At 47.4% G+C, this 12132-nt stretch overlaps 1 protein-coding gene across 1 annotated transcript; it reads right to left on the reverse strand.

Annotated features, from left to right (window-relative positions):
* Window positions 1–1721: 1721 nt before the first annotated feature.
* Window positions 1722–6831, reverse strand: SNAI1 (snail family transcriptional repressor 1). Its single transcript, XM_081866713.1, has 3 exons — window positions 6595–6831; window positions 5094–5609; window positions 1722–2981 (listed from the first exon to the last, which is right to left on the reverse strand). Exons 1-3 carry the CDS (start codon window positions 6671–6673, stop codon window positions 2800–2802), a joined length of 777 nt encoding a protein of 258 aa, XP_081722839.1. The 5' UTR covers window positions 6674–6831; the 3' UTR covers window positions 1722–2799.
* Between the last annotated feature and the right edge of the window lie 5301 nt (window positions 6832–12132).

A 12132-nucleotide genomic window follows, 5' to 3' on the forward strand; every position in this document is an offset into this window, starting at 1 on the left:
TCATTGCTTCGCTTGCAGGCTTCCCAGGGAAAGACTATGGTGGAAAGACTATGCTGGACAAAACAGACCTTGGGAATGATCCAGGCAAGCAGAGCTTCTTTTTCTAAGTCAATGGGCAAGTGGCCAGTGGAAGTCCAGCTCATTGCATTAAATTACAAGGCTCTGCAGAGGTGTGTTTTGAGTAGCTGCTCCACAATTACAGAGGCCCTCATGGAAGTTCACCAAAGTAACTCCAGGATGCAATCAAAGTTATGTATTTTTTCCCAGCTGAGCTGGCATTTGATGAACTGGCTAAGCAATCCTCAAAAGTACTAATTTCATTTATTTTTTTTTCCTGCAGGGAGGGACACCGAGCCAAAAATTAACACTTCCTTTTACTACACTAAGCAGAAGTGATGCTGATGTAACTCAGAATGCTCATGTGGCCTGCTTGCTATAAAAACAGAGGCCTGACGCTCCAGAAAGCTTCTGCTCTGGAGGGTAGGACCCAGACCAATGGATTCAAGCTTCAGGCCTCAAGTTTTATAGTTAAGATTCCTGCATTGCAGGGGGTTGGACTAGATCACCCTCTGGGATCCCTTCCAACTCTACAATTCTATGTCAAGAGTTGTTAGCAAGCAACCCAGCTGCATACCCCACTTCCAAAAGAATCCTTCCCACTAGTGCAATTCCAAGATGCATAAATTTCACCAGGATATCATGGAAATACTTCCATTTGTGCAACCTACTAAAAGCTGTTGATTATTTTCCAAGGGAAATGGCAGAGGTCCCATTGTCAGAGTGTCTAGACAAAGCACTAATATCCGGCAAAAAACGCTCATCGGGGAAAGGGATTGCATAATGTAAGTTATAGGAGGAAAAAAATATAAGGCATGGCAGCTTTTGTCTTCAGCCCAGGGGCAAGCTGGCTCCAAAAGGAAAAAAGCAAGGTAGCAAGGCTAAATCCTTGATTGGGTGACCTTGGGCCATTCAGTGTTTTTCAGCTTCACCTACCCCTCAGGGTTGTTATGAGGAAAAAGTGGAGAGAACAACATTGTACAGCACCTTATACTCTTTGGAAGAAAGGTGGGATACAATTGCTACAAGTAACAAAGGGCAGGGGTATCAATTTCTTTGGAAGACCACCCTATGGCCAAGACTTCATATAGGGAAGGCAAGGTCACCCACTGTCTGCCCTCTCTATGTTCCAGTGAAGAGGAGTTTCATAAGATGGACATTTAACCTAAGACCGGGAATCGTCGCTTTCCTGAGCTGGACATGCAATGCCAGCTTTGATGGCTCTTGTCTATTCAAATGTTAGCTTACATCAGTGCAGTTATCTCAAAACGACTATCAAGGAACGCTGTGCACTGTTCCTTGATAGTCGTTTTGAGATACTGCACTGATGTAAGCTAACATTTGAATAGACAAGAGCCATCAAGGCTTATTCAGGCTTTCCTGAATAAGTTGTTTACTAATGTGGCGCTTAATGTATTTGGCAAGTTCTCTTGTTCCAGCCTTACTGAAATGAGTAAGAAACGCATAGGAGTTTTTTCATTCAGTTCTTCCTAGCTGTGGATTGTTCACCCTGTTTTTAATAACAGAACAAGTTAGCAGAGACTTGGGTTAGTCAAGACTAACTTGTAGGGATTTAAGCACAGCTAACTTCTGCAGCGTTAAAGCATGTGATTTTACACTGGAATACAAGTCACCAGAAAGCAGAGTAATAGCACAAGACCAGATTATAAATTAACCATTTTATTGAATATCAATAAATTGTATATAATTATATATAAAAAAGTTTTGAATCAGTATAAAATCGTGGCACAAAAATATATAAATACCAGTGTACCTTTGAAATGTAAACATACCCTTTTCTCTTTTTCCCCCCCTGTTTATGATGTGGAAACAATGTACAAAAGAAAGATGCATTCAGGAGGCACCTGTCAATAACCATAAATAGTTCTTTTGGCACACACCTGTCAATGGGCAGCCTCTCTACACAGGCTGCTATTGTATCGCCTGACAAGTGCCTGCTATTAGTCACAGTTCTTTTGAAAAGCAGTTGTTAAAAGAAGTCATATTAACAGGTGCTTGAGTGCATAGCTGCTCTGTAAACAGGAGTCTTGTTTGAAATGGCTACCCAGTGCCTTCTATAGACATTGTTAATCTTTGAGGCATTGCAAATTATCATTGTGCTGGTGGGGGAAGCAGCTGCCTCGGAGCTAATGCAATACTGTATTACTGCATAGTTACACCTTCTTGGGAGGGTGTGTTTGGGGGGGGGGTATATACAACGCTTAGAGCAAGAGAGAACTGAGTGGGGGTTGTTGGGAACACTTTGCTTTTGTCCTCCTTGAGAGGCATATCAATTCAGGGTCAACAGTTAACAGCAGATTATTTTTTCTTCCCCCAACACCCCCAGAAATAAAAATGAAAAAATACTGTGGTCCTTCAGGCCAGCTAGGTGTAAGGCTCAATACTGGGAGATGCTGAGCACTTTCTGAACAGTCCTTACACTGATAAAACATCAGAATGCTTGTTGTTTTTGCAAACCAGCCTCACTCTGCCTAAACCAAGAAGCATTCTGCCATGGCCAGGGAGTGCGGAACCAGACTTTTAAAACCAAAGAAAGAGGGAGAAATATTCTGAATGTCACTGCGAGGCCTGAAGCAGGTAGAAGACAAGTTTTGCCCTGGCAGCTGAACTCAAATGGGAAAAACTATATTCCTAGAGGCGCTAGTTACAATATATGCATTGGCATGGAGGAGAGTCTGTAGCATTTTTCTTCTTTTCCTAAGATGCAAGAGGGAAGATCTCTCAGCGCGCCCCAGTGCAGCCCGTTTCTTCATGTTTGTGGAGAAGTGACATTCTGGAGAAAGTCCGGGAGCAGGTTTTGCACTGGTACTTCTTGACATCCGAGTGAGTCTGCAGGTGGGCGCGGAGGTTGGAGCGGTCGGCAAAGGCCCTGTTGCAGTGTGTGCAGGAAAACGGTTTCTCGCCTATGGAGACAAAAGTAGAAGGGAACGTTAAACCCGAAGCTCCAAGACTGGCCCATGCACCTGCAAGTTTAATGGTTTGAAGAAACAGGTAACAAGAAGCCAAGCTAATGTATATTTAAATGAGGTACGCAGGATCAAACAGGTAAGAAAGAGTCAACCCATTTGTAAGCAGGTTGAAGCAGATGGAAATTAGTTCCCACCAATTTCGGTGGAATTTATTTCCATTTAAATGGCTTCAAGATCAGGTGTTAGGAGGAGTTTCATTGGAAGCTAAGCACATTTCAGCCCCTGACTTCAAGGGGACAAATGCTTCTCTCTCCCATCGGCTAGATTTTGACCATGGATGGGACTTCAGTTTCAGTAAATTTACAAATTGATCCAGGAAGTAAGCTCTATAAACCATAGCAAGACTTAACTTTGAGTAAACATGCAGAGAAGTGGGCATTTGCTCCAGCAGGTAAGTCATTCAGAAGTCTCGTTTGACAGACTAAAAATAATAAATAATTCTGCAACATGCAAATTATCTCATCTGTTGGCTCACTGTGAACTGTGCAAAACGCAAAGCACTAATTGCATCAGTCTGGCCGCCCTGGAAGCTTCACAGATCCAAGTATAGCTATATCCTTCCCAGAGCGGCTTCCCTGCCTCTCCACTCCTTCCTTCCCTCCACGCCCCCCCCCCCCCAGGCCCTGCACCATCCGCTTCAAACTCTTCCATGCTGAAAAGACTAAACAGGATGAATTCCTGTCAGAGAAGTTCTTTTGGAACTAACAAACAGGCGTGCTCAATTTGGAAAAAAGCACAATTAAGTCTTTCTGGCTTCCTTCAGGCAACATCTTTAGAACCTCTAAGAGGGTGTGAAATCAGCACCAAGTAACAATTAAACCATCCCGGCAACAGGCACAAAGGCCGGCTTGGAGGGAGATGTATTGTGAATGTGATACTCCTTGGATTAAAAGCTAAAAGAGCTTCCACAGCTTGGCAGCTGTGGAGTCTGGTGTTCAGCCTGGGGCGATACAGTAACAGGTGCACCAGGGGGGGAAGCAGCATGGCTACATTAAAAGCACCTGCCTGGGCTGACCGGTCACCTCTCTCTCTCTCCCCCTCCCCCCTCCTTTCCAAGGTACTTCCCGCCTCCTCCAGTAGTTACCCATTAGTGGAACAATGCAAATCAACAAGGCCTGGAATGATGCATCCCAACAGCACCTTTTGTGCAGGGAGGCAAGTTTATTTCTCCTTGAATGGGAGGATTTGTGTGCCAGGGGAGGATTTGTGTGTCAGAGGGAAGCCCTCTGGGATGAGAGCTGTGTTCAAATGAAGAAATTAAAAGCACTATTCTCCCCTCCACAACCCCCCTAAGCAACACCTCACTCATCCTTGGAATACAGGGAGCTATAGTGAAGGGGGGGGTAAGGAAGGAAATGCCTCCTGCTTAAACCCCCAAGGAGAGTATTTCATTAGAGCCCATCCCCAGCCTCTGTGTTGACATTACACATGCCTGCAGCGTTGGACTGCGAGGCTCTCTGGTGCAAAGCCCTTTCCAGTCAGAGTGCCCCTTTGTGCAAGAGTGACTCAAGGACAGTTCACATGACTGAGCAGCCTGCTGAGCCGACAGGGTGGGTGTGCATGCCAAGTTTGCGGGCACGGTAACGTGATACAGATCACTTCCTCACTGCCACGGGCCCAGAGCACAGTGCACACTGCACGGTGCCAGGATGAGCCACATGGAAAGAGAAGGAAAGGGAGGAGGGACTGGGGTACATGCTGGACTAATCAGATAATTGCTTCACTATGTGGAGTTGGAATAAAAGCAACCAACAATCCGCCACAAACAGGAGCCCCCAATGTGCAAATCTGCTCTCATGCATTGTTTGCAAATAGGGAACTGAATTTGGGAGGGATTGCAGGTGGATTTTGCTCAGAAATGTTGGTTAGCAAGTAATTTTTTTCAAAGAGAGAGAGAGAGAGAGAGAGAGAATCCCTTATCTCCTAGATAAACTGCATGCAGTGTTGACTTGAATCAGGTTGGAAGCAATGGGGAGAGGAGGAGGAGGGGTCTGGGGTGAGAGAAGAGATAAGAGTGACCAGAAACAAACAGAAGAATGGCTTTACCAGTGTGCGTTCTGATGTGGCCCTGCAGGAGCCAAGGCCTGGAGAAGGCTTTGCCGCAAATTTTACACACGCAGGGCAGCGTATGGCTTCGGATGTGCATCTTGAGAGCTCCCAGGCTCACGTACTCCTTCTCACAGTTTTTGCAGCTGAAAGATTTCCTGGCTTGGGAGTCGCAGTGCAATTGTCTGTGCTTGGAAAGGCCTGCAAAGGTGGAGTAGGACTTGTTGCATTGGCTGCAGTGGAATTTCTCCGCTTCGGTGGCAGAAGAAGCTGGGCTGGGTGGGTCAGAGGTCGTCTTGCCATCCTCCTCTTCACTGGAGGTCAGGTCCAGAGGTTTGGAGCCAGGGCTGGGTGGAGAAGTGGCACTTTTCTTGTACTCCGGCTCAGAGGTGAAGAAATTGGAGAGCAGCCCTGTGTCCCATACAAGTGGAGGGTAGTAGGAACCAGCACTCAGCAGATCAGGCTGGGGGATGACTGAGATGGGGTACTTCTCATAAAAACACGGGGAGACGATCACTGCAAAGAGATTTTTTTAAAAGCCAATGGTTATAAAGTGAGCATGCAGCACTGGAGACAACTTAGGCAGGTACTGGATCCTTCCTCATCCACAACATTCCCCACCCTCCATGAATCAGAACTGTAGAGCTGGAAGGGACCCTGAGGATCATCTACTAATCCTGGCAATGCAGGACTATGCAGCTGTCCCACACCAGGATCGAACCTGTAACCTGGCCGCTATGAGCATCACACTCTAGCCAACTGAGCTATTTGCTGGCTTATCTCTCCCAGCGCCACCTGTTTTCCAGTACTTGGAAACAAAACCAACTTTCTTCAAGGTATATGACATCGTCACAACTCGGTTACTCACACAGCATGAATCAGAAGCAAGCAATAAACTCTCAAGTCGCCTAAGAAGCACCAGCATCACTAGGTTTGCACCAGGGCTAGGGTAGCTGTGGCCTCCAGTGGTTGTTGAGACTCCATCTCCCACCAACCCCAGCCACCATAACTTTATACTCAGGGGCGATGGGAGCTGTAGTGCAGCAGGTCCTCCCTCCCCGGTCTAGAACTTAACCGTGCTGTTCTAAACAAGTCTCCCCACCGTGTCCAACGGGACTGACTCCCAGCCAACTGCAGAAAGTTACCGCCAAACCTTGGAGACGTGAAAGAGCCGAAAGCCCAGTTAACATCTCCCTGCCATAGCAGCGGCTTCAGCGCTGCGTCACGGGCGCTCATCTGCCCCCAACAGGATATACCGCTTAAGTTTTAGCGATCGACCCATCCATGCTTAACCCTGAAGCAACCCGGGAACCCACCGAGCGCACGGATGACCCGAGGCTCACGCCCTCTCCGAGCGTCCACGTGCGCTCGCCCGCCCTGGGCGCACCAAATTGCGCCTGGCAGTCCCCCCCCCGTCCCCCCCCAAACCGGCTCAGCGCTCAGCACCGCTATCCCTCCTCCTTCTGGTCCACGCCTTCCCCACCCGGAGCAGCGCGCCTACCAGTCTGGCTTTCCAGTTCGCTGTAATTGGGCTTCTTGCTGGCCGAGAAATGCTTCTTCACCAGGAAAGAGCGCGGCATCTTGCTGGGGAGTCTGGCGGCGCCGAGGCGGCTCCAATCCAAGCACTGCGGAGGTCGGGAGTGGCGATGCCCTCGGTGCGTTTCTAAAGGGAGACTGCAAAAGAAACCAAACCTCGACGCGACCAGTCGGCGTGCTGCGAGCTAAGCGGCCAAAGCGCCAGCGCCACCGGCTAAATATGGGCCGGGCGGCAGGGGGCGAGGCGGATCCGCCCCCCGGTGTCACTTGGCAGCCAATGGGCAGAGGCAGGGAGGGGTCCGGAGGCTCGGCTTTTTCTAGCAGGTGCTCCCCGAGCGAAGCGCACTGGCTAGGATCGGGGTCCGTCGGAGCAGCGGAGAGAAGCTGGCAAAAAGGGGCTGATCCAGCCAAGTTGTGGGCTTGGCTCATGAAAGCAAGGGAAGAAAAGAGACACCCGGGGAATTGTGGGGGTGACAAGATAGGCCGGTGTGGCGCAAGCTTTCATGGCCATCGGGGTTGCTTTTGCGGGGGGAAGGAATAATTTCACAGAGAGCTATAGTTAAGTAATAAGCGTGCCTGGTATTTGCAGCATTGGCTACACCCGTTTATTCCGAAGAACATCCAACCTAACGGCGCTTTCAGCTGGAGGCCCAATGGAACTTAAGAGAACTTACTTCTGAGTAAGCGCGGCTGGGGTGCAGCTGTTAGGGCGCTCCCTGTGCTAACCCTACGCAGGGGCTGTGCGTCAACAGTTTGCAGTTTTTCCTCCCTTGGGTAATGTGTGATAGGGGCCGGGGGGTTGCCCTAAGAGAGGACACAGAAGTCCAATCCGCCCTATATTCTGGTAGTGGAATACTCAGAATATTCCGACAGCCTCCGGGGGTTGCAAGGAGCAAAGGGGTGGCGCCCCCGGAGAGAGGCGCGCAAGCTGCAACAACTGCCTTTCCCCCTTCGCCTAATCCAAACCAATGGCAATGAGGGTGAAGACGGGGAGATTTGAGAAACGCGCATCGTCCGCAGACTTGCTTGGCAACCATATTCACACAGGGAGATGGGGGGGGGGTTGCGTAGATTCCCCTCCTCACTTTCCCAATCACCCCGTGTGGTTTCTTCATGCAGCGCTGCCTGCTTCTGGCTATGGGCATCCGCGCCCGCTCCGCGCACTCCCTCGCAGTGATTTGGAGCCACGTGTTCCCGGCTTCCAGTTCAGGGCAGGCCCGCACGCGCCTGCCGCTTGCCACCTGCCTTCCCCTTCGCTCCGTCCGCATTCCAGAGCTTGTGCAGAGAGACTCTTGGCTGAGGTGGGGAGGTGAGAGCTGTGGCTGGCTCCTTCGGCCTGTCCCCTCTTCCCCGGGCCAGAGCTTGCCTTTCTCTCCTACCGACAACTCTCAAGAGCCGTGTAGCTGCGTGGGTAGATCAGGACAGCAGTTTATGCCAGGAGAGAAGCGGGGTGCAAAGAAAATGCGGTTTCCTTTCCTGGCACGCCCTCCAAAATAACGCACCACTTTTTGCCCAGTATATAAAATCTCTGCGCACAGCTTTGAGTAGAACCATGTTCCCAGGGGGAACTTCTATACTGCCAGCTTCTGATCAAGACAAATAGTGAGGGTCTCGGTTTGGCTGGAACGTTTGACTTTGGACTTCACAGCCTCTGGTTATTTTAGGGTGGGATTCACATACAGGCAAATTCAGGTTGTTCGCCTAAAGTTTATTTAGTGCTTTTGCGCAACAAACAACCGGCCTTCCCCCCCCCCACGCCCTCAGGGCTCTTTGGTTGCTTCTAATCAACCTGCTTTCAAAGCATGCCTTCTGATTTGTTTGCACAAAGGGGCTCCAAAAAACCTGCTTATTGAGCAACTGTTCTGATTAGTTTTCAAGGAGGTTCCTTGAAGTTGGCTATTTGATGAGTTTCAATTCAGAATTATTTATTTTTGCAGCGAGGTTAGATGATGTTACACCAATGCAAGTGCTAGTTCACACTTTCAAATGTACATTTTTATTACTTTGAAAAGGTTTGATATTTAGGGAGAAACAGCTTTGTTGCACAAGACCTCCCAATCAACTATAATTGTGCAACCTGAGACAGCAAGTCAGTGTGATCGAATTCAGCTGAAAATGGTGACATCTTGGACGTGCCCAAAGCTGGGGGGGGGGGAGGGAGGTGTTATAGGACACCGGATAACTTTTGAATACTCATTTTGATTTCTGTGTGGGGAGGTTACATTATATTGCATCAATAAATTGCTAAGCCACACTTCAGAGTGCATCTTAGCTCTGGAACCTGCAATTTGCCAGTGAAACTTCCCTGCAAAATAGCAATAGCCTGGTAGCACCTTCAGGGAGATGCACAAAAGTTTTTGCCTGTTTGATACAGCAGCATGCAGCCTCCCTGCAAACAAATCAGGATAAACGCTCAATAAACAGAGGACACCTGGGAACAACCTTTATTTCCTATCAAAAGGGACTGTTCATTTATTGAAACAACTCAGCACTAACTGTAAAAGATGTGTGCCAATGACATTTATGAAGCAGGGAACTTTTGGTTGCTTTCCATAGTTCTTCCTCATTCTACTAGGACACCAGTGCCCTCTCCAGGAATCTCAGGAAATGCATCCCTTCAGCAAAGCCCAAGTAAATGGTCACATTGACACTGTGCATTTAAAGTACTGTACTATGATAACACTAACAGCCATGGCTCCCCCCTTCAAAGAATCCTGGGAACTGTGGTGTGCTAAGGGTGCTGAGAATTGTTAGGACAGCCCTGTTCCCCTCACGCAGCTACAATGCTTAGAGTGGTTTAACAGTGAATCCCTCTTTCCAGGAAACCCTCTTCTCTGAACTGCCCACTGACTGCAGAGGAAACTGCAAGTTGGTTGCAACATCACAATTCGTGCCTTTGAGAGTTCGGGTAACTTGTCCAGACAATGCATTCTCAGTGGCACCCAGCCCCGGACAGAGCATTTTTCAATGGAATGAAAAGGATGGTTCAGTTGTTTGAGAAATAGACTTGTCTTGGAGCTTGAAAAGTGTACAGTTAGTAATTTCAGTGAGTCTGCTCTTTGTATGACTTAGTTTGTGGTGACCCTTTGTGGTTTAAGCAAGGCAAGGGCCTGTTAAAATGCTTCTATTGCAGGAGCTAACATAGGTTTCACTGGCTTGGTTTAGAAAGCAGTTAGTATAACCAAAAAACAAACAAACAAACAAACAAAAACAACCCACACGCTAATGCATTTTCCTAGCAGACAAGTCCTGAGAGCTTTATCAAAACCCAGTTACACTGCTATATCCCATCTAGAAAAAGCCCTCTGAATCATTCAAGAGACGCAAAATGTAGGTCATCCAACCACTTAATTCTGAGTTAGTTAATAACTAATCAATTAAATACACCTGTATTATCAAGTGTTCTGTTCTGGGTACTATTTGCTGGGAACCACAGGTAAGGAGAGCCCTGTTGCACCCGAGTCCTGCTTGCAGTCTTCTGATTTATTTATTTCAGTTTATTAACAAGAAGGTCCCTGGCTGGGTTACAGCAACAGAAAACACAGTATTAAAAGCAGATTAAAGCAAATTCCAATCACAACTAGAGGGGGTCCTAAAATGCAGACAAGTGTATCTCAAGGGTCAAAAGTCAGGGTAAAGAGCTGCATCTTCAGTATACAGTGGTACCTCAGGTTACATACACTTCAGGTTACAGACGCTTCAGGTTACAGACTCCACTAACCCAGAAATATTACCTCGGGCTAAGAACTTTGTTTCAGGATGAGAACAGAAAATGTGTGGTGGCAGCGGGAGGCCCCATTAGCTAAAGTGGTGCTTCAGCTTAAGAACAGTTTCAGGTTAAGAACAGACCTCCAGAACGAATTAAGTTCTTAACCTGAGGTACCACTGTACATTGAAAGAGCTGCAGGGAAAGTGCCAACTGCATTTCTGTGGGGAATGAATTCCACAACCTGGGGACTGCCACAGATAATGACTGGGTGTCTCTCTCTCACATACACACACCTGAACCTCTGAAAGTAGTGGAACCACCTAGAGGGGCCCCTTCTGTTAATATTAACACCCAATAAGTCTGTATGAAAGGAGACTGTCTTTCCAATAGTTAGACCCCAAGTTGTTTAGGGCTTGAAACACCTTGAATTGGTCCTGAAAACCAAGTGACAACCAGTGCAGCTGTTTTAAAATGGATTGTATCATATACATTCTATGGGGAGCCCCAGCCAATAATCTGGCTGCCAAGTTCTGGACCTGTTGAAGTTTCTGAGTCATCTTCAAGAGCTCTCCCATGTAGAGTGCATTGCAATAATCCAATTTGGAGTTGCCCATCCAGTCCAGCATTCAGTTCCAGCAACAGTGGCCGACCATATCCCCTTGGGAAGCCTGCAAGTCAGACATGGTTGCAACAGAATTCTGCCCACCTGCGATTCCCAGCAACGGGTATTCAGAGGCATGAGGGAGAACGTAGCCGTCATGGCAAGTAGCCACTGATAAGAGAGAAGAAGGCAATGTCATCGGGATGGTAGCTTCTATTGTGCTAAAGTGTCCCAGAAATGAATACAATTAGCTGCAGTTAAAGGAGGTACACACTGGGCGGACAATGACAAGTGGTCGTAAAATGAGATAACTGTTGACTCAAAGGCTAAAGTTTGTTGGCTTGCTCTGAGCTGTTTAAACCTAAGTGCAGATATTTATAGGAGGGAGAGGGTGTTGGAGGAGGGCTGTAATTTAGCTTGGCAAAGAAGATGTATACCCTTTTGATATATCGCTGTAACACCAAAGCTGGAAGCTAGTCCTTAAATGTGAATCAGACACAGCGTGACATTCAGTGGGTAAATTTAGCATTTGGGGACGCCTACAGGTGTGTGCATGTATATGTGGGATGTAATCTTGTGCAATCAAGAAGCTCAGGTGACCTGCTCACCTTGATTAAGGAAATTTTGGGTAGGGATGGAGATAACTTCATTGTAAAGAAACCTGTTTGGTGATGACGTTAGCCTCAGCAGAATCATGTGCCCTGAAGTGAATTGACCACCTGTAATCCAATCAACCTTGGACTAATCCCAGTAACAAAAAGAATGGGGAATAAAACTGTAGTCCACTTGTGCTAAGCTTGCACAACTGTGATCTCCTTGGAGGAAAAAGAAGATATAAATTAGCAGGTGATCACTACATCACTAGACTTCCAGGGCCAAGTTAAGACATATCTGTTCTTTCAGGCCTTTGGTAATGTTTGATTAAATTGTCCAAAGTTCAGCCCTTTTTTTCTGGGGGGCCGCAGGGGTACGCATACTCTAAACATTTTGTGAATCTAAGTTTGGCCTCATTGAGGGGCAGTATTTCAATATGAGTAGGAAAATGAGAGTACCCCTAAACATTTTTTAAGGAAAAAAAGCACTGCCAAAGTAGCTATGGATTTCCTGCTGCACTTGTTGTTTATAATGATTCTTCCTGCTGCACTTGTTGTTTATAATGATTTGCTGTTTTATAACGACTGTAGTTATTTTGC

The sequence above is a fragment of the Podarcis erhardii genome (assembly GCF_964252035.2).
Source record: "Podarcis erhardii genome assembly, chromosome: 6".
In the NCBI taxonomy this organism is placed as follows: domain Eukaryota; kingdom Metazoa; phylum Chordata; class Lepidosauria; order Squamata; family Lacertidae; genus Podarcis; species Podarcis erhardii.